The sequence below is a fragment of the Lates calcarifer genome, linkage group LG21 (assembly GCF_001640805.2).
Source record: "Lates calcarifer isolate ASB-BC8 linkage group LG21, TLL_Latcal_v3, whole genome shotgun sequence".
Lineage (NCBI taxonomy): Eukaryota > Metazoa > Chordata > Actinopteri > Centropomidae > Lates > Lates calcarifer.
The window spans coordinates 2,356,356-2,379,328 of NC_066853.1; the positions used below are offsets into that span (position 1 = coordinate 2,356,356).

The 22,973-nt window shown below is 42.2% G+C and overlaps 1 protein-coding gene across 1 annotated transcript in view; it reads right to left on the reverse strand.

Moving 5' to 3' along the window:
• Window positions 1-2,896: 2,896 nt before the first annotated feature.
• LOC108883130 (gap junction delta-2 protein) overlaps window positions 2,897-22,973 on the reverse strand; it is a 28,515-nt gene continuing 8,438 nt past the window's right edge. The window contains 2 exon segments of the mRNA XM_051065718.1: window positions 2,897-10,294; window positions 10,296-10,434. Of these exon segments, the coding sequence (XP_050921675.1) occupies window positions 9,584-10,294; window positions 10,296-10,434 (850 nt within the window). The 3' untranslated portion in view covers window positions 2,897-9,583.

The following is a 22,973-nucleotide window of genomic DNA, read 5'->3' on the forward strand; positions in this document are numbered from 1 at the left end:
TCTTCCTCCCCTTCCTCCCCTTCCTCCTCCTCAGCTGCTCTCCCTGAAGACAGAGCAGAGGCAGCCAGGCAGAACAGCCAGCATGTTCCCATGTTCTCTTACTCCAGCTCTGCGGCTGCAGCATCCCTCTTAATCCTCTCCGTTTCTCTCTCCATCACCCCCACCACCCCCCTTTTTTTCCTCCCCCATACTCCATTTTCCTCGCACACATTATGTTTTTCGGCATTTAACTTCCCTCTTCATCTTTCCTTCCTTCCTTCCTTCCTTCCTTGCCTCCAAGGCTTTGCATCCTTCTTCTAAAACACCGCCAGAGGCCCTTATCATCTCTCACCCCAAGCCTTCCTCTCTACTCTCATTTCCTCCCCCCTCCTCACCCTCAGTTTCTACCATTAACAGTATGCTTCCTCCCCCTTACTCCTCTCCCTCAGTGTCAAACCGACTCTCCTCCTCCTTTCCCCACAGCGCAGTCTTTTATTTACTCCTTGATTCTCATCATCTCCTCCCTCCCTTTCTCGTGCAGTTTTTATCAGTGTCACGTACGGGTTCGTGTTTTATGGTAATGACTTCCTAGCCTCCTTCGCTTTGCCCACGGCCCTGTCACATCACGTAGACCGGCACTTTGAGGGGCAGTGGCTCAGTTTTTAAAGAAAAAAAAAGAGAGAAAACGCATTTATTTAAATAAAAACATTTATCGGAGTTAGAGGTTCTGTGTTGTTTTTACTGACACCTGTGGCCGTTAAGTGAACTGCAGTTATTACCCTGTTGCTCATCCTGCATCAACCAGCATCACGTTGATAGATGAGATTATAAATAATGCCATAGAAATATGGAAACATAGTGACTATACCAGGACTCAATCAAAAAGTTGAGTGTGGAATCGGTGGTCGCCATCTTGGCTTTGTAGCAGAAGAGGAGGGACCACCAACGTACTTTCAAACTTGAAAAATGGTGGTAAAAGAAGGCAGGAGGACATGTCGTTGCTGCCAATAGCGGCACAGAGATGTTGTATTTCTGTTGTATTTCTGTAGTCCAGCCCGGAAGTTAGCATCAGCCTGGTTCCCTCCACAAAAAGCCAATTGGTTTTTTTCATTGTGTTTTGTATCATTAATGAAAATAAACTGATGCAGCTAAAGTTTCTGATAAGTACGACTCACCAACTTTTTCCACAGGATTCAGTCCTGTGTACCTTGGTCTTCATCAGCAGGTGGAGTTTGCTCACAAAGAAGAAAGAAAAAGAAGAAATAAGAGGGAAAAGTGTGGCACTTCCCTCCCAACTGGAAGAAATAAAAACAAAGATTTTATTACATTATTATTATCAAGCAACAACAATTGCATCTACAGTGATTCTGGTAGTAATTGTTGTTTTAAGTATTACTCAATGTTTAGTCCAGAGCTGCAGTTCCGCCCTTATAACCTGTGTATTTCTGATGTACAGCCCTGTGATGCACGAATCACCTGCTTCATGAAAGAACCTGTCTGATAGCACTATGGGTAGGATTCCTACAGAGACAGAGCTTTTTATTATAGAGTAAGATCCTTTTTGTTTAACCAGAAAAAAATTTTGTCCTTATCAATCATTTACACCGAAAAACACAGAAAAATTAGGCCCAGGTTCAAAAATCTCAGAGTTATCCTTTAACCTTCAAGAAATCTGTATCATAAGAGACACATTTGTTGAACAACGGCCAAAACAATACACTTATGCTACAACAGACTGTACTTGTCTTTTCTTCGATCTGTTCACATCTTCCCATGGGAAATCCACTCATGGTATGCTTTTAGCATTCACGCTGCAGTGTTCTCACCTCTGAGCTTATGGAAATTCTCAAAAAAAAAAAAGTCATTGTATGGATGAAACCCCCTGAGCCGTGAACGGAGGTCTAACAGCTGCAGCGGTGTATTGATCCCGATGGGACAATGGTGGTTTTTAGGTAATGGTGCTGGTGTTAGAGATGATAGTGGTGGTAATGGATATGATGATGATGAGAGGTGGGGGGAGGACGGGGGGTGAGGATGGGTGAGGATGGTGGTCGTGCAGCAGTAATGACAATGCTATAGATGATGGCTTTGGAGAGAAAGATGATGATTGCAACGGAAGTGAAGGTGATGGTAATGTTACAGGATGAGTGGACGATGATGATGATGATGATGATTTCTGTGTGTGTGTGTGTGTGTGTGTGTGTTTCAGGAAGTGACGCTGAGCAGCCAGCCATCTGTCGGCAGATTAATCCTGGCTGTGCTTAGAGATATTACCGGCTGGCTTATCACTGTGGCAACAAGCTTTCAATCCCAGTCCAGCACAGCCACCATGTGACCTTGCCGAGGAAGGTGGGTGGGGGTGGAGGTGGGGGGCACACACACACACACACACACACACACACACACAACATGCACAAACCATATCACAAAAAGGTTTAGTTATATGAAGCGTACTCTGCATTTTGTTCGCTCGGACTCTGCTGTGTTTGCATCAACATTTAACATGAGGCGGGTTTAAGAGAAAATATCACACACACACACACACACACACACATACACACACACACACACACATGCTTCCTCCTCTCATCACTGCCATGGTCTAAAGGTTTTAATCCTGCTGAAAGGTTTCAGTGTCACCTATTGGGTTCAGAAATGTCATTACACCAACCAGCTGGGCTGCACACAGCTCTCTGCAAATATGGTTTCCAGTCTGCTATATATAGACCTGTATCAATACGAACTGTTGCCACCTTTGTTCGCTTTCCTCCACACTGCTTTTAAATCATTTTAATATTTCCTAAATCCCATCACTCCCACGTGGATCAAATAACAAATACCCACCCGCTCACGTTTTCCCCACACATGCCTACTGGTCATAAAATCAGCGAGCACGGAGGCCAGTTCAGGCCTGATGTAACATTCAAGGTTTTATTCAGTCTTTACATACAGTACACCAGTCAGAAATATACAGTGAACCTTCGGCGAAGGTCCGGCAGGTACACCATAAAATCTGCAGTCCGGAAAAACAAACGACAGATTTTCAGATGAAGGTTACAAAGCGTGAGTGTGTAGTTCCTGTTTTCAGTCCGTGTTTTTACATCTGTACAGATGTTACAGATAACTGAATTAGTTCCTCGGGCTAAGGTTGTTGATTTTTTTCCCCTTTTCTGATCCCTTAAATATTGATCACTGCTACAGGACGCCAAATATTGGCTAAACTTGACAAAGCTCCTCCTGCCGCCGCCGCTGCTCAAGGGTGGTCTGGAAAAGACTCGAGCTCTGTTCATCCCTTTTTCCAATTCAGTCCCTATAAATGAACAATCTGGAGTTTAGTGAATTTTAGAGTCAGAGACTGAAGCTATCTCAGGTCATAATCGCACATCCGCAACCCCGAGAGTTGGGGAACAGGACGGGGGGGATGGGAGGGTTCAAATCCGGATGGCCGTTTAAACTCCACTCCGCCTGGATCTGCCACTCAGCGTAATTAGATGAAGTAATCACGACTGATATCATGACAGATTAGCAAGAGGTCGGGAGGTCCTTCCCTGCACCCTGAAACAGTCGAAATAATGATAATAATAATAATAATCCAGCTGCTGGGACGGCAGAGGAGGGAGGAGGGAGCGTTTTACTTCAGTGTAAAATGAAAATTGAAGCTGAACATCTGGATAAAAGGAGCTTTATATGTCTTACATTTTCTCATTCGGTTAAACACAGTAAAAAGCTTTTTCATTTGGAACGAGAAGTCTAATTTTCAATTTAAATGCTAAAATTTAAATCATCTAATTGACCACATATGAATGTGATTAATCTTGGCCTGTTGTACTCTTTCAAAGTAGAGCGCCAAGTCTCTTCTTTCTCTTCTTTAAAAATATGGCTTTTTAATTTGTAATATCTAAGGAGCCCTTGGACGCATCGTATGAACGGGGCGTTTCCTAAACTTCCTCTAACCAGCCCTTAGGATTGGCTACATCACGTGATTACTAAGTTAATCTAAGGTCCTCGTGGCGGCAGTATAAAGAGAAATGTAGTTAATCAATGAATGAAACAGCTGTTGCCTTCCTGAGGAATCAAATCGTTTGCTACTGGACTTGAGTGTAAAGTTTGCGGAGTGACGATGATGTTTGTTAGTAACAGTCAAGAGTTAACGGTTTGATTTTTTAAGGTGGTCTGCTTTGCTACCTGACCTGTGGTGTGTGGCGTCGTCGTGAGCTGGAGACGAGGGAATGTATCTGAACTGATGTGTTTGGTCAAACCTTGATAGCACCAACGGGTAAAATAAATCAGGCTTGAGGGCAGTTTTCCTGGGGGTGGGCTTTACAGCACAAGGTTAGATGGTAAATGAAAAGCATGCTGACATGTTGTAACGCCATTTCTATAAAAGTGCTGCTGACGTAGAAACAGCGTTTTTACTAGAAAAGATTGGTGTATAAGATCAGCATTATTGTCCTGAGTCAGCAGTCGGTGTACTGTACCCCCAATACGTTGTCTCTCTCTCTTAGATAAGAGCTTTGCAGAGGATTAATTGTATTTACACACTAAAAAGCTGTAAATGTTAATTTGACGTTGTGCTGGGGATTAAACCCTGGAATGTTCTGGTGTCTGACATCTCATGGTACCCTGTGTTTTCACTGATTTATAGATCAAAACTCTCTTATAAAGACATATATATTCATGTGCAAATTTCCTTTAAAGTAGAGGATGTATTGTATGTGGTGTTTTTTTAATTTTTTTTTAAATCTGAGACTGATAAGCTGTAATAGGTAGTTTAAACATCACTGAGTTGGTATTGTCTGTCTGGCTCTGTATCGTCTGAAGAACTGGGTTATTAATATACACACTTTGCATCAAGACGTAATAGCTTTGCTCCATAGTTTGGACTAAAAAAAGTCTTTCTTTCTTTAAAGATTCTGTTGAAGAAAACATAGAAACATGCTTATTCTAGCAGTTACACATGCAGTTAGTTTAAAAAATCTTTGAAAATTAATTAAATTTTGTATATCACTTTGGCAAGGGAGGAAATATAACGTATTTTTCTGCTAGTCTTATATTTGAACACTCTACCCTTGATTTTTACACATTGAAAAAAAAACCTTTTTGTTCCTTTACATAGAAAAAACATCTTTCTTTTTTTTTTGATATGTCACTGCACAAAAAGAGCAACAGACAACAAAATTAATCCACAAGTCAAAAAAGATAAGCAAATGAGAAAAAAAAACAAGTTGCATAATTCATTTCACATTGACAAATAGAAAAGTAGACGACAGTGGAGAGTAGTGGACTGTTGGAATATCTAGGGACTTTGGGAGGCCGTGTACCCACTGACTGAAGTCGTGAGTCACTAATCAATGCTGGATGAATGTAAACCAAAGAAAACCAGGACACATTTATGGTCCCCGAGCTCTTTGTTTATGTTTCGGGCCTGAATGAAACCAGACATAATGACAGAGTCCAAGAGGAGTAAAGTGTACTCAAACTGTCCCCACATTCAGATTTGTTTGTTTTTCCTAGAACTGATGTACAGTGGGAACGAGTGTACGTACTATTCACTAAAAATAGAGCTCACAGCGTTGACCTGTGCTCCGTGGAGATTAGATCAATGCTGTGCTGTGCAGGGACTCTCCAGCAGGAGAGTACAGGACATCGGCTTGGCCTTTAAGCTCAAGGTCAGCGTTTAAGCCCTCGCTAGAGGCACAAGCTCTCACAGTAACTGAGGAAAGCCAAGACTCAGCCTCTATTATTAGGCATTCTGGCATGCCCTGTCAGTGTCTTTGTCCTTCCTAGTGCATACAGTAGACTGCACCGATCCCACTGAGCCCCATAGAGATCCTCAGAGGAGTCTAAATCTGGGGATAATCACCTGTAAGAATCACTGAGATTATGTCACAGGGACTGAATGGAGAAACAGAGAGTTGAGGGGGATTTCTGAGGCTACATCAGCTGTTGCTCAGAGACATAATATAGCTCTGGCTAATGTGTTTATGATGCTTAGGGTATTACTCACTGTCATGTCAATTTATATTCAGAGCAGGTGGTTGTGAAGATTTTACATTTAGCTGTAAATCTTTAGTATACGGAAAAAGACGGGTGCCACATGTGGAAAATATACTGGGAGAGAATTATCATTAATTATTATTTTTTAGAATTCTGACTTTGATCTCAGAATTCTGACCCGTTTCTTAGAAATCTGACTTTGATCTTAGAATCCTCTGAAAAAAAGTCATAGCATTCTAACTCCTTTTTTTATATATATATAATTCTGACTTTGATCTTCTGCGGGAAAACCCCACAACTGAGAATTCTTACTCTTTTTGTTTAGAATTCTGACTTTGATCTCAGAATTCTAAGTGAAAAAAGGCAGAATTGAGTTCTGACTTTTTTTTTCGTCAGAATTCTGTGCTCAAAGTAAAAAAACAAACAAAAAATATTTTTCACATGTCCCTAATCCTCTTGCGTTTGAGTAAAAACTGCACTTTAAACAATGACAATAATCTGCTGCTGAACCTTATTTGATTTAACATCCCTCTTTGTGTGGCCGGTACTGATGCAAGGTGTTTACCTTTTTTTGCTTTATTTGCCATGAGCATCGTGAACTGGGAGTTGTCCAAAGGCATTGTGGGAAATGTAGGAAATCACCAGCTGAAGCTAAAAAAAAAAAAGATAAGGCAAGTTGAAGGAAAGTGGATAAGAACAAAAATTAAATTAGAAATCTTTTTATACAAAGGTGTTCTTTAGCATTTTTAACATTTAACCCTGCAGTCTACTGACAGAAGATGAAGTACTGTAGCGTCATTAAGATAAGTTGTGAGAGACTAGCATTAGTGCATGGGTGACCCCTGTAAGAATCAAACCCCTAAACGTGGCAGTGTTAAGCTACAGCAGTGTTGAGCTACATAAGGCCATTCAGTTTGCAGTGGTAGATGAGATTCTCTTGGCCACAGCTAAAGCACAGAACACTGATCTGCTACAGTATTTTTACACCAGGTTTGCTCAATGATTTTAACAGAGAAAATCAGAGTTTGTGTAGCTGTTTTGTGCTTGTCTCTGTCACTCAAGCCTCCTCCACAACAGGACAATTGCATGCTGGCCTAATGTGTTTCTGTGTGTGTCCATGTCATGTTAAATAATCTAATTTCCTGAACACAGTCCACTGAACTGTCCCTATATGTGGTTTCACAGGCTCGCAGTGTGATAGTTCCCTTTTTTTAGTGTGTCCACGAACACAGCCTTTATCCCAATGAGAGTTCCTTCAGTCTGCCACTCTCCCATTCGTCTGCATTATTCAAGGTGCATCACTCTCGATCATCATTATCTTTTTCTATGTCTTTCATGTCATTCTTTTACTTTTCTCTTACAAGGCATGCATGCTGAAATCCAGTCAGGAAAGAAATGCAAAAAATTGAAAACCACTGAGATTCAAAAACACGACTGTCCCTAGAGAGTTACTACTCATTGGTTACACAGCTTCATCAAGAAACATCGCTTCGTGTAAACATGCCTTTTTCAAATGGCTCACAGGCCTTAACTGCCTGAAGCTGTGCAGCTGATTTTAAATCTCTGTAGGAAAACACATGCAGATGTTTATCAGCTGCATTGTTCTGCATGTTGCATGCAGTTAAAGCAACGTTATGTAACTATTTTACCTTAAAATAACACAGACTTGTAATAGGGACAATGAGCACCTGTTCGATCTTCCTCTAACTGAGTGATAGTCAGCGGCTTAAACTGCTGGAATCAGGCCCAGCAAGTTCAAGAGTAATGCTGAACTGTAGATCAGTTAAAAAGACAGAAAAGTCATTAAAAAGCAGTGTTCATCTCTGATATCCAGCAAGGAAGCTTTGAAAATATCAAGAATTTTGAATGGAGTTTGGTGTGTTTGTTACAGCGACAGTACTTCCTGCTCCACAAGCAGGGGATCGTGGGTAATATGCACCATTTTGAAAATGATAGGCTGTGTTTTCTGTGCATGAAAACCTTTTAACCAGTCAGACTCAGAGCCCAACAGAATTATTTACTCCTCTCAAGTTGCAGAGGGCACTCCTGCTCAGCAAAAAGTTACATAATGTTACTTTAAGTAACAACTGCAATCACATTTTCCAAATTTGTCGCAAGTGAAAAAAGAAAAATCAGCTGCATAGCCTCAAAACATTTCAAAAGAAAGCTCACTACTCGTCCCTTCCCACCCCATACATGTCATTATCAGTTCCATCAGTGAGAAATGCTTTAAACTAAACAAAAAAAAGAAAAAAGAAAAAGAAAAAAAAGACAGACAGTTTATACATTTGAAAAAACAGCAACATGATGCCCCGACCAACCCGCCCCGCAAAGATAAATAAATCTATTTGGATATATTCTAAATGGATAAATAATATTACCATGTTATACTCTATGTAACTCAAGGATGGCACCATCGCTTTCTCAAAAAAACAAAAAACAAACAAACAAAAAAAAAAAACGGTGATATATTTTATAAAATTTGTTTAAAGTTGTAATAAAGTGATCGGTCCCCCCTTCCCATGAACTCCCGTTCTCTTCCTCCTTTTCTTTCCATCCCTCCTTTGTCTCTCAGCACCACAGGAATGCTGGAAGGAAAGGAGGGAAGTTTGGTTTGTGCTTCGGGAGAGACTGACGTTTATCGCGCTGTTTGTTCATTTGTTCGTTAGTTCCTCTCCAAGGTTTACGTGGCGGGAGAGCAGCGAGGGTCATTACTGTCATCCGAAGGAGTCTTATATAGCTGCCAACCGTCGAGCAGAAAGAGAGAGCGAGAGATGGAAGGGAGAGGAAAGAAAAAAAAGTTGTTTATGGTACTCGCTGTGTTTGTGTTAAAATCCTCTTTTGCCAAGAGACAAAACATAAACATCGTCAGTCTTTTTCTCTCGGTTTTGGCTTGTGACAATGTTCCAGCAGAGGCGAGGCTGACACTGATCAGAGGCAGCTCTGGTCTTGCTGGTCTGGTCTTGGCTTCGGTCTAACCTCGAGTTCCTCTTCTCTCTCCCTCCTCAGTTGTTTCTGTTTTCCCAGAGTGCGACACCTTCCCTTCGACTCGCAAACGTTGTCCTCCAGAGTCCATCACGGCTTTGACAGTTCTTCCGTTCTTTTGTTTTCACCGAGGCTGACACAGTCCAGAAGAAAAGCACCATGGGATGCATCAAACGCCAGCTGTCTCTGTCTTCCAACAGAACTACAAAACAGCCTCTCATCTCTTCTCATCTCTAGTCTTGCCCTCTTCAGCCCCTCGAGGAACTAATTCCTCCCATTAAAGGAAACGAGGGGCGGAGAAGTAATTAGTTAAAAAAGACAAAAGTATAAAATGGCAGTTGGATTATCTCCCCGTTGAGAACAAAATGTTTTTGCATTAGAGAACTTTTTGTCCTCCTTTCATGCTTTTTTAAATTATTCTTCTACTCTCCAGTGACTTACAAAGTCATAGAGTCTGGAGGAGGTTCGGTCTTTATACATTCTGTTTCATCCCAACATCGCAGAGGAGCAGCCATCTTGCTTTACCCTCCACACCATCCATCCAACAAACATAATTAATTCATTCTTTCTCTTGCACATTCATCCCACTCCTCCCCTCTTTGTTTCTTCTTCTTCTTCGTGGTCAGACGTAGGCTGACTCGCTGGACTGCGTGCGCCCCAGGTTGGGCGGCTGGGACAGGTGCGCCATGTCCTTCTTCCTGATCTCACAGATGGACTTCCTGCGGGCCTGGACGCCCCGGATGGCGGCCTTGATCTTGCGCCAGCCCAGGTGGTTGAGCTCGGCCAGGTTGAGCACCACGCAGATGCCGCTCACGGCGAACATGAACACCAGGAACACCGTCTTTTCCGTCGGCCGGGACACGTAGCACTCCACCTCCTTGAGACACGGGTACCGGTCGCATTCGAAGATCCCCGGCACGCTGAAGCCGTACAGGAAGTACTGGCCCGCCAAGAACCCGATCTCCAGCGCGTTCCTGAACACCACCTGGATGATGTAGAAGCGGGAGATCCCTTCTTGTCGGCGAACCTTCGAGCTCTTCCCGTGGGTGAGGCCTCGCGGGGCGTTGGGGATCTCCTTCACCTCCAGGCAGTCGGGTTCCTCCTTCCCTCCACCGCCATCGCCGCCATGCTGAACTAGAATACCGTTAATGTTGCGAAGCTTTCGCGCCCCGTCCCTTCCCCCGTAGTCCCTCTCCATTATGGGATAGAGGAAAGAGTAGCGCCGGTCTCTCTGCTTGGCCGACTGGTGTACAGAGTAGGTGATGAAGCAGAGGCTGGGCGTGCACACCAGGATGATCTGGAAGACCCAGTAGCGGATGTGGGAGATGGGGAAAGGCCTTGTCGTAGCAGGCCTGGTTGCAGCCGGGCTGCAGGGTGTTACAGATGAACATGGTCTGCTCGTCCTCGTACACTGTCTCCCCGACGATGGCCACGATCAGGATACGGAAGATCACCACTACTGTCAGCAGGATCCTAATGGAGAAAGAGAAAGAGATAAATGGGGTTAATACAGTTGGAGACGTGCAGTAATTTAGTGCATTAGAAAGGATGTGATGTCCTGAGATGTCCTTCCCAGCAGAGGCTCGACAAATGTGCTGAGTATTCAAGGAGAGAAGAAGAATAGTAGAGATAAAGAGACGGTAAAGGAGGAATGTAAATGTACAGAACGAAGGTTTTCATCAGTGTTGAAATGGATAAAGATGGTCAAAAATTGCCCCACTAATGACCGAGCTAACGAGCTTGTTTCCTCAGAGTTAACGTTAAATGACAGCAAGCTTCTTCAGTATCTCTTTATGGACTTAAGTGATATACAGTACAATACTAAGAACATGTGTGCTTGTTTTTGCCACTGACAGGTTCAGATTGTTATTATAAGTGTCTGACAACATTATGGAAAGGATTCCTACAGAGACAAACCTTTTTATTAAAGAGTAAGATCCTTTTTTAACCAGAAACATCTCTATATATCAGTACCAGACTCCATTGACAAAAAGAATAATTTTACCGAGCAGAAAATGTGAGTTGCTAAAATACAGCTGCCTCAGTCAGTTAGTTTGTGTTATTTTGTGACTTTCAGCAGTGGAACAAGTATTCAGATCCTCACGGAGGTAAAAAGAACCACACAATAACACAAACAAACAAACAGGTCAAGGCCAGCACCTCCTGTGTTCTGCTCTGTAAAATTCCTCTTTTTGTCAATGGAGTCTGGTATTGATAAAAGGTCTATTTCTATTTAAACAAAAAGGATCTTACTCTTTAATTTAAAAAATAGTGTTGTCAGACACTTAGAACAACAACCTGTGCCTGTCAGCGGCAAAAACAAACACTTTAGTGGACGTCCACTGAGATGGACAATTCCAGATGTAGCAGCTGTTCACAGTTGCCAGGCCTGAGGGCAAGAGAATTAGGAGGGAAATTGAGGAGAAGGGAAGAGTTTGAAATTGAAATCACAGCGGGGAGCTTCAGGAAGGACTTTGAACTCCTTAATCAGAAAGAGAGGAGGAAAAAAAACTGCACTAATGACGGACCACCACTCTACCCGATAAGCACCAGAGAAGAAGAGTAAACACTCAGTTACAGCAGAGTCAGTGCTCGTAACTCACAGCTTGTTATCTTTGACTCGAGATGCAGTATGTGTCCTTGTGTGTGTGTTTTGTGAGGGGTGTTTACAGGTGACGAGAAGTGAGGATGACGCTTTCTCCTCGGTCTAATTTTAGCACCTTCTGCATCATTAGGCCCGAGTTAGCATGGCAACCTCGGTATAGAATCACTTAAAGTTGGGGGCTGTTGATTAATTTCTGCACACGACTGAAAACACCCACGTGCTGCACAATCATACGGAGTAATCGTCTCAGTTGTTGACTTTGTTGTAAACAATACACACACACTTTATCTGCTCTCTGTGCAGGCGTGACGGAGGTTAACCTTGTTTGCAGATTACGTGCTATTTCTGTGCAGGGTGCTGTGAGATCGAGAGATTATTGTTGCTGAAATTGGGCTGACTTGGCGTATCGTAGATGGACTACAGGTTTCTGTCTTTTCCTCACTGTATTCATCCCTCATTTATTTTTCAGATCTGAGAGCAGGCGAGTCGTCTCCGACTAAAACCCGGGGCCTGGACGTCGCTGTTAATCATACATATGAGGGAGTTCTGCATAAGATCAACACTCCCTAATCACGGCCATTTCTATTAATGATAACACCATAAATTATGGTATGATAAATCGCTGTCAGTGCAGTGCCACTCCTGCAGGCCGTCAAAACCTGACCTCATTACATTTATTGTGGATTTATGGGCTTTGTGTGCATAGAAGTCAATACATGATGACATATAAAAATGGCTTTGGGGGGGTTAGTTCAGTACGAGGTGCTTCATTCCTGAGAAAAAGGTCAATGTGCACAAGGCAGGCCATTTAAATTTAAAGATGTAAAGCTCCACAACAGTGCACAGTTAAACGCCTTTAGAAGACTGTAACAGTAAACCATAGGTCAACTTTACATGATCGTGTTGTGTTTGAGTGGTGTTGTAAAGGCACAGGTTAAGTGTGAATAAATGCAGTCACATTGCCAGAAAAAAATCTGCCCAAGACTCCAATACCAGACTCCATTGACAAAAAGAGGAATTTTACCGAGCAGCTGGAATATCGCTGCCTTAATCTGTTAGTTTGTGTTATTGTGTGGTATTTTTGCTTATGTAAAGTATATGACTACTTCTTCCACCAGTGAAAGTCACACAATAACACAAACTGACTAACAGATGGAGGCAGTGGTATTACAGCAGCTCTCATGCTCTGCTCGGTAAAATTCCTCTTTCTGTCAATGGAGTCTGGTAGTGATATGTAGAGATGTTTCTGGCTAAACATTGATAAAAAAAATTATGGAGGGGATTCCTACAGAGATAAACATTTTTATTAAAGAGTAAGATCCTTTTTGTTTAACCAGAAACATCTATATATATCACTACCAGACTCCATTGACAAAAAGAGGAATTTTACTGAGCAGAAAACAGAAGTTGTAGAATACTGCTGCCTCAGTCTGTTTGTTTGTTTTATGTTATTGTGTGACCTTCAGTGGGTGGTTAAAGTATTCAGATCCTTTACATGAGTAAAAGTACCATAAAGTAACACAAACAAACAAACCGATGAAGGTTTGTAACCTAGAAACTCCCCTACTCTGCTCGGTAAAATTGCTGTTTTTGTCAAGGTAGTCTGGTGGCTTTGAACAGAGTGATAAAACGGCTGTTCCTGGTCAAACAAGGAGGATTTTACTGTAGGATATGATATGGTAGTTATGCTAGTTAGTACTTATGTACCTTTTTGTTTAACAGAACAAGAAGAAACGCTGTTATATATAAGTACCAGACTCCATTGACAAAAAGATGACTTTTACCAAGCAGAATATGGGAGCTGCTGGAATACCGCTGCCTAGATCTGTCAGTGTGTTTGTGTTATTGTGTGATACTTTCACTCATTTAAATGATCTGAACACTTCCTCCGCCTCTGAAAGTCACAAAATAACACTAACAAACCAACAGATCGCGGCAGCTGTGTTTGAGCTAAAATTACTGTTTTTGTCAATGGAGTCTGGTATCTGTAAAACGGCAGTAGCCGTCTCTTGAATCTACCTCAGGCCAATCTGCTGTATTCCACAGAGAGATTTATTAAATCAAACTCAATAAGAAGATCTGTTTGTCTGGACATTATTGTCAACCCCAAACTGCACCTCAGACGTTGCCAGATAATCATTAGATGGCATTTGGCTGTGTGTGAAGGGTAATCTACCAATCGCACACAGTGGCTTTGCCAGTCTAGAGTGTGTGTGTGTGTGTGTGGCACAGATGTGGAGTCGAAGGGCAGAGTTAATCCTGACGGCGTGTGCGGCTCGCATGTTACCTTCTCATCAAAATCGACAACCTCAAAAAAATGGTATGGGGAAGGAAGGAAGGAAGGAAGGAAGGAGGGAGGGAAGGAGGGAGGAAATTATAAATGCAAAAAGTGTAAAAAATGAAAATGGTTTTGCCCTTGTAGTGACTCCATTAAGGAGCTTATCGAGCAGAGAATTCACAATACGAGTGCTGCGATAGATGTCTGCACGTGCACACACCAACACACACACACACACATGGGCTGCGTACGCGTGCACGCTCACTCTCAACATCCAGACGGCGAGTGTGTTTTCAACTGTACTGAAAGAAGACATCATCAAATTGCTGTTTAAGATGAACTGGTTCCAGACAGGGATAAAAAGATTATAAAGTCACCCAAAAAATAAATAAATAAAAAGTACCAGTGAGGCTCGGACCACCCCAACCCCTCCTTAAATTAAAACAGAAACCTGCCAGTGATGGGGGAGACGGTGGAGGAGGAGGGGGGAGGTAAGGAAAACCAGCAATGAAGGAAAATCTCATCAGAGAATGAATTATATAATAGCTTCCACACGCAACCCACTGCTGTAATCTGTGGCTGGGCCAAGGGAGGATTCTTGCATTAGGGTTTTTTTTTTTTTTTTTTTGTTAATGCCATCGAATAGCTTTAGATTATCATACCCTGACACAGTATCCCCACCTGTTTTTCTCTCCTCTCTAGAGCATCTATTCTTTTTTTCCTTTCATGTGCACTCCCAAGGCCCCAACCCTCCACCCCTCCACCCCTCCACCCTCGTCAGGGAATAATCTCCAGACTGTAGTTTTCTATGAAGAGCCTTGTTTCTCTGTGAACAGTCACATGAGGCGTTTAAACTGCCGCTGGTGGAAAAGCTTCACGCGACATTTGTGTTTCTCCTGCACCGATTAATTAGCTGATTAGAAAATAAATACAGATAGAATTCCTACAGAGATAGACCTTAATATTAAAGAGTACTTCCTTTTTGTTTCACCAGAAACATTGCTATATATCAATACCAGGCTCCACTGACAAAAAGAGGAATTTTACCGAGCAGGAAAACAAGAGCTGCTGCCTCAGTCTGTTAGTTTGTCAGTGTTATTGTGTGATACTTTTACTTAAATAAAGGATCTGAATATTTCCTCCACCACTGAAAGTTGCACAACAACACAAACAATCTAACAGATCAATGCAAACAACTCCTGTGTTCTGCTCGGTAAAATTCCTCTTTTGTCAATGGAGTCTGGTACTGATATAGAGTGATGTTTCTGATTAAACAAAAGGGATAAAAAATTCTGAACAGGATTTCTACAGAGACGGAACTTTTTATTAAAGAGTAAGATCCAATTTGTTTAACCAGAAACAGTGCTTCATATCTCACTACCAGACTCCATTGACAAAACAGGAATTTTACCAAGCAGAATATGGGAGCTGCTGGAATACCACTGCCTCTACCTGTTGATTCGTTTGTGTTATTGTGTGACTCTCAGTGGTGGAAGACGTATTCAGATCCTTTATTTAAGTAAAAAAAATACCACATAACAGCTCTGACAAACAGACAGATCGAGGCAGCAGCTCCTGTTTTCCTGTTTGGTAAAATTACTGTTTTTGTCAGTGGAGTCTGGTACTGATAAAACGCCTGTTTCTGCTTAAACAAAAAGGAACTTACTCTTTAATAAAAATGTCTATCTCTGTAGGAATCCCATTAATAATGTTGTCAGACACTTGTGAGCCCGTCAGTGGCAAAAACAAGCACTTTTAGTGGACGTCCATTGAGATGGACAACTGCACCATTTGACTACACTGGATACAACCGTTGCTTCTCCGGTTAATTTCATTGATTAATCTAATGAAATGAAACACTGAGTGAGAAATTAATTAAATATGTTGTGTATTTAGGCTTCAAACACACACACAAACACACACACAGCAGACGCATTAGCACATATCCCGACACACTCACACCTTCTGTTCCCAGCAGACACTGTTTGTTGTTCCCTTTGACTAATATGTTGCCACACAGACGGCGGTGATTATGCAAAAACATTACGCCGACATGATTCCAAAAAACGCCTATTTTTCCGACCTCTTTCTGTGCAGCTAACAGAACGAAAATGTGCACAGAGACGTGAGGAAATAATTATAGTTTCTGCATCTGATGTTGCTGCACCAGCGGTCTCCATTATTATTAAACTTCCACAGACACAGTGAAGCTCTCCTGATATTACTGAGGTTCTCCCTCGATGTTAAATGTCAGTCTCCTGTAATGAAACCCTGAACGGTGTTTACATGGTGATTGGAGGGGGGGATGAGCGGAGTAAAAATAGATGTGGAGGTGAGGTGGGAGTTGGACTGAAGCAAGAGAAGAAGAAATGGAAAATGTGGTGATTAAAAAAAAAGAAGAAGAAGAAGAAGAGGAGGAAGAGCAGCTGTGGTTCCTTTACCCAGAAACCCAACACAACCCCCCCTTCCTTACTCCCTCCTTTTCCTCTCATCTCTCCTCCCTCCCTTCATCATTCTCCCCCTGCTAGTTACCACGGCAACAGGCGAGGGGCAGAAAATGAAGGGAGAGCGAGAAATGGGGGGAGAGAGGGAGGTCGACCAAACAACAGCATATTTCTGCTGAGGACGGGAGGAAGCTCCAGGTTTGTGGTTTCAGCTTGATGCTGCTTTAACTTTATGCAAAAAAAAACCCCTGAAGAAAAGTTCAGTGAAACAGCAAATTACGCCAGCGAGGCGAACTAAATTATGCTGCTGTGTCGTTAATTTAGAGAGGGAAAAGTAGAACATCTTGGCCTCTTTTTTTTTTTTAAGAGAGAGAGAAAAGAAACTCTTCTGTTGTTCACATGCCGTCGAGAAGAAACACACACAGAAACTGTTTTAAAATGCGGATACAAAGCTTCAAATTTTAATTCCTGCTGCGAACAAAAAGCTAAAATCAAAGCTAAAAACAAGCCCAATGTCACGGCTGACCTGCTAATCCCACTCACCTTTAGCCTCCATCAATACCTGTCCTCCCTCCTCCTCCTTTTCTACACCACCAGCCCATCCTGTCTCACAGCCCTGGCCCCGGTAATTAGATTGAATTGAGTGACGGGGTCTGGAACTGGACTATAACGTCTCGGTGTGATCACGCGACAAATGCAATTTCATGAAGTGAAGAGTTCACCTCTTTTCTCGGGTCAGCAGACCTAACCGGGCCAGCACAGCACAAAGGAGGAACTGCCGATGTGAGCGAGACGAGCTGTGTAAAAGGATGAAACTCAATACTAATGTTAGCTGAAGTTATGCAGATGAGCAGGACTTAGAAATGGTTTGTTATATTTTAGCTGCTGGCTTTGGTTCAGCTATGCTAAGTGCTAACTAGCATTACTACCTATAACCATTATAACAATCTGAGCCTGTGGATAGAATTCCTACAGAGATACACCTTTTTAATAAAGAATAAAATCTGTTTTCGTCAACTAGAAACATCGCTTATATCAGTTCCAGACTCCATTGAAAAAAACAGTAATTTTACAGAGCAGAACACGGCAGTTGCTGGCCTTGATTTGTTAGTTAATTTGTGTTACTGTGTGGTATTTCCACTTATGTAAAGGATATGAATACTTCTTTCACCAATAACACTAACTGACTAACAGATTGAGGCAGTGGTATTCCAGCAGCTCCTGCGCTCTGCTTGGTAAAATCTCTCTTTTTGTCAGTGGAGTCTGGTACTGATACAAAGGCTGTTTCTCGCTAAAGAAAAAGGATCTTGCTCTTTAATAAAAAGCTCTACCTCTGTAGGAATCCTCTCCATAATGTTGTCAGACATTAAACGATCTGAGCCTGTCCGTGGTAAAAACAAGAACTTAAATGGACGTCCATTGACATGGACAATTGCGCCGTTTGAGTACTTTACAGCAGCTTTTTCACTGGTGGCCAGGTACTCAGTTCTGCACTGATTGCAAAGCTTTTTGTCCCTATCAAGGCTGAAATCAAAATAAAGTACCCAAAGAAAAAACAATGACTTAACAATACAAAATCTGAGGCAATATTTCGTCCATAGAAGTGGTTTGGGAAGAAATCCCTCTTAAGTCCATTCATCTCTTTGTTTACTCCAACCTTTATCCTTTAGCCTCTCCTCCTCTTTATTTCTTTTATTTCCCCTCTTGATGTTTTGACTTTCTGTCTCTCCTGTGTGTCTTAAAGGTGCCAGTTGGTAACCCAAATACAACACACCAGCAGCTCTGACAAACCTAATCCTGTCACATCAAATATGGACGAACACTCGTTGTACACTCTCTCTCTGCGTTTGCCAAGGTTTATCAATAGCTAGTAGTTCACGGCGGGTCACCTGGCACCGTCCAGCCTCAACGCTCAAACCCCTGAAGGGACGTTTCCGGTGCTTCGGGCCAAGCGACAGAAGGAGTGAGGGGGCTGCACTCTCCCCTGCCGACAGACCTTTATCCTGCACCGCCTCACCACTAAGACCAAGATATAACAAATACATACAGTGTGTACTCGCACTGCGTGGAACAGGGAATGAATTCCTCAGCATCAGGACACCTCCATATACACATGTGCACACACACACATTTTAATCACACACATATACACACTCCCCAGCTGTTGCAGGGCGTCACAAAGCCGATTGTGTCTGACATTGCCGGGTGTTAGTCCCATCACATCCCATCTCGATGAGGATGAATTTCTATCACACTGATCAGTAGTAATAATGGTTTTATCATCGTCCAGTCTGGAAGACTTTGATCTCCAATCAGGTGGCGTCAGGTTCAGTTTGGTTCAGTTCAGGTAAATCATGAACTGCCGTGGCTTATGTGAGACTTTAGATCTGTATAGTATATATAGTGAGAAGTAACAGTCCACATACTACACATAAATACAGTTTTTCCTAATTTTCACTGAATATTCCACTGAATTTTTGAGTGAAATGTATTTTGACAGCTATAGCTAGTGGTTACTTTTCAGATTTTACGTCTAAAAAAAAAAAAAAAAGTAAACTTATAAAAGGATAAAATTATATGGATGAATTGTTAACGTTGTTGGTGTTCCACTAAGGAGATATTTCCCCTTTAAACTGAGGCCACACGCGAGCCAACCAGAAGTTCGTTCATTCCTATGGTAACACTGTAATGTCCGATATGTTCGTGAAACTCTTTTCTATATTTTTTTGGCACAAAATTTGCCTCTAGTTCGCAGAAAAACTCCTTGAACTCCTGTTGGAAATTTTGGACTAACTAACTAAATTTTGATGGCATATTTAACATTGGTGGGATACTAGCTCATACATAGACATGCATTTCCTTGCGTTGAACACCAGGGGGTGCACTCTATATTATACGAAGACAAAGCAAAACGAGTATTTGACATCTTCTATGATGTGTTCCTTCACTTTGACCAATAGGATGACAGAGCGCTCTGTTAGGGTTATATCGCCACCTGTTGACAACGTGATTAGAATTTCTTGACCCTCTTCCCTGGCAACACACAAGGTTGTGAATGATTGGTTGGGAGTTAAACTTGTGGTGTTACAAGTCTCCCAACCAAGATGCAGCAAGACTTTATGGCACCATGATCGCATAATCTGATATGGTGACCATCGTAAACGACATAAAATAGCATAATCTGATCGCGGCTTAACTGATAGTCAGCGGTTTAAACTGCTGAGTCAGGTCCAGCAAGTTCCAGAGTAATGCTGAACTGTAGATCAGTTAAAAAGATCAATCAAAAATCAGTGTTCATCTCTGATATCCAGCCAGGAAACTTTGAAAATATCAAGATATTTGAATAGAGTTTGGTGTGTTTGTTAGCAACAGCACTTCATGAACCAGAAGCTGGGGGTTCTGGGTAATATATATGTGACAGGCTTTGTTTTCTATACATGAAATCCATTAAACTGCTCAGACTCTGACCCTAACGGAATTAATTACGACTCTCAACCTGCAGAGGTTAAGAGACCTTAACACAGAATTAATCAGCCACTGGTGGCTGCAGAGGGCGCTGTCGCTCAGTAAAGTTACATTCTGCTGCTTTAAAGAGGTAAAATTAGCAAATATTTTGCAAAAAAGAAAAGTAGAAAAAACTAAACGAGCTAAATTATTGCAGACGAGGGAAATTGCCTTTTCGCATTTTTATTTTTACGTACAGATTTGCAGCTAGTTATTCATGTTCTTCACACACTATTATGTTTCTGCTGTGCTCTATTATGAGATATGGCAGTCTCTGTGTGTGTAATCCTGGGTCTGTTAGCTGCTAAAATGGAAATCTAATAATAGTATATTCTAATATTGTTCACTTATCCATCCATCTTTCTCTCTCTCTCTCTTTCTCTCTCACTCAGACAAAGGTATTTAAGTGGTGTGGTGATGGATGTGAACTGAATCTGGACCATAGCAAATCTCCAGTGTATTTTTGTGTAGTCACACTAATGAAATGATAGATATCCATCGGTAAATACGTTTCCATTGGTCCTGACTAATGACTGTAAAAGGATATATATTGATTTGCATTTTTTTTACGTTAATAAAGAGCAGATTGATCCCCAAAAGGAGGTTGAGAGTATCAGATTTTATTCCTGCCAGTGCAGATGTGAACTGTAGGCGAAGGTCTCCGAGTCGCAGTTACCTTGGTAACAGATTAGACGATCAAGCAAGAGTTAAATGGGAGCCCGGGCATTAAAAATAGACTTTCTAAAATCTACTCTGAGAGATTATTCACAGCGGATCAATGGCAGGAATGAAAATGAAGTGACACGAGTGGTCACCATGGCAACAGACCAACCAGTGGGAGCACTGGATTGAGGGGGGGCGTTTTGGGGTAGGCCGTAAGGTTGTAATGATGGAGGGGTGAGGCGTGAGCAGGAGAAAGAGCAGCGAGGGTGAGGAAGGGAGTGAGTGCGTGGGTGGGAAAGGAGGGAGAGAGGAATACAGAAAGAGAGAGAGAGAAATGATGGCCCTAATCCGGATTAAATCGGTGGGGTTTTGGACAATCCCGAGTTAGGGCTGCTGCATCCACGCCAACATCCCACCCACCCGATGGCTCGTCCCGTGCCAAGCCCCAGCCCAAAGCAGCAGCAGCAGCAGCTCGGGCTCGGGCACATGCAGGGAGCCTCCATGACACACAATCAGACAGCACATGGCTGCACAGGGAACATCCCAAACACCCTCGATCGATAAAAAATACTCATACCAAAGAGATCTGCTGCAGTCGGTACAGTGGAAATCACCAGTGACTAAAAAAGACAGTGTACATTTCGCATTAAAGGATAACTTGGGCCTTATTTCCCCATGTTTTGGGCAATTGTACTCAAAAACAAATAGCAGTATTGAGCACGAACAGCTGCTGTAATGTAATCCACTGGGCAACTGTCCATGTCAATGGACGTCCACTAAAGTGCAGATTTTTGCCACTGACAGACACAGATTGTTATTTCAAGTGTCTGCCAATATGATGGATAGGATTCCTACCTTTGTATTAAAGAGTTTAACTAGAAACAGACTTTTTATCACTACCAGACTTCATTGACAAAAACAGTAATTTTACGTAGCAAGAAAATAGGTTGGTGGTCAACTGTTGTTAGTTTGTTTGTGTTATTGTATGACTTTCAGTGGTGGAAGAAGCATTCAGATTGTTTACTGAAGTCAAAATACCATACAACCAACACTAATCGTAACTGACCAAATGAGGCATCAGTGACTAGTTCTGTGGGGTAAAATTCATGGTTTTGCCAATGGAGTCTGGTATTGATATATGGCAATGTTTCTAATTAAACAAAAAAGATCTTACTCTTTAATAAAGAGGTCTATCTCTGTAGGAATCCATATTCACAATTTTAATCCTTTTTGTTTAACCAGAAACATCACTATATATTAATACCAGACTCCATTGAAAAAAACTTGAATTTTACCCTGCAAGAAAACAGGAGCTGCTGGAATACCACTACCTTTATTTGTTGGTTTGTTTGTGTCATTTTGTGACTTTCAGTGGTGGACGAAGCATTCAGATCCTTTAAATAAGTAAAAACATCACACAACAGCACAAACAAACCGACTGATTGAGGCAGCAGTAGATTGATTCTGTGAGGTAAATTTAGTGCTTTTGTCAATGAAGTCTGGTGGCGATAAAACGGCTGTTTCTGGTTAAACAAAAACTCTTGAATCTATATTCAGGCAAACAATTACACCATTTGATTTCATTGCAGCAGCTGTTTAGCAGCTCATACAATTCAGACACTGTATGAAGACTGTTACACCATGAGCTCCTGTGTAATATTTGCTGCCTGAAAGCCTGGAGTGAGTCTCTTATCTGACGCTCCATCTCTACCATCCACCATCTAACGTGATGTGAATGCAGCCTCAGATTCCCAAAATGTCACGCTGCTGTAGAGATACAGCTTCCTCCAGTAAACAGCACGAGCCCTGCTGCCGTCACTCCACAGGTTGTGAAGGCTATATTTATCAGTAACCGTCTACCAAGCAGCTTTTTAAAAAATACATAATTGGCCACGCGAGCGGTGTGAATGTAGCATATTGCCGAGAGTCAGATGCACTCCTCCTCATCCTCCTCCTCCTCCTCCTGCAGCTTGACTTCACCGCCTAATTGAAGAAAATCTGCAAATGGGATCATGTGTGTGTTGTGAGGTGTGAATGCATTGTCACATTTGGTCTGTTTGCTCATACGATCAGCTGCAGAGACGAGGACTGTGACAGTTTTTGGCAGCATGCATGTCTATGTTTATGTTCCTGCCCCTTGAGTAAAGAGTAAATATAGCAACCACGCTGCAAGTTCGCTTACGCACATGTTTGTAATTTTGGATGACCATCTGGTTTTGTGTTTGTGTTTGTGCACACGTGTGAGGTGGCAGTGATTCAGACGTTCTCTTACAGTATGCTGGTCCTGGTGGAGATGGGGTGTGTGTCAGTGATGTGTAAGGTGTTTCACTGGTGTGCTACTCGTGATTTTTTATTCATGTTGAGTCAATCGCGCTGTGCAGGAGCTGATACTGCCCCTGAGGAGGTTGTTGAGCGCTGAAAACACGCTCAGAGAGGTGAATGTACCGGCGTCTAAGTGACTCTCAGCCAGAGACAGTTCAGAGAGGAGAAGATGGATCGGTTAGGAGTTGGTCCTGAG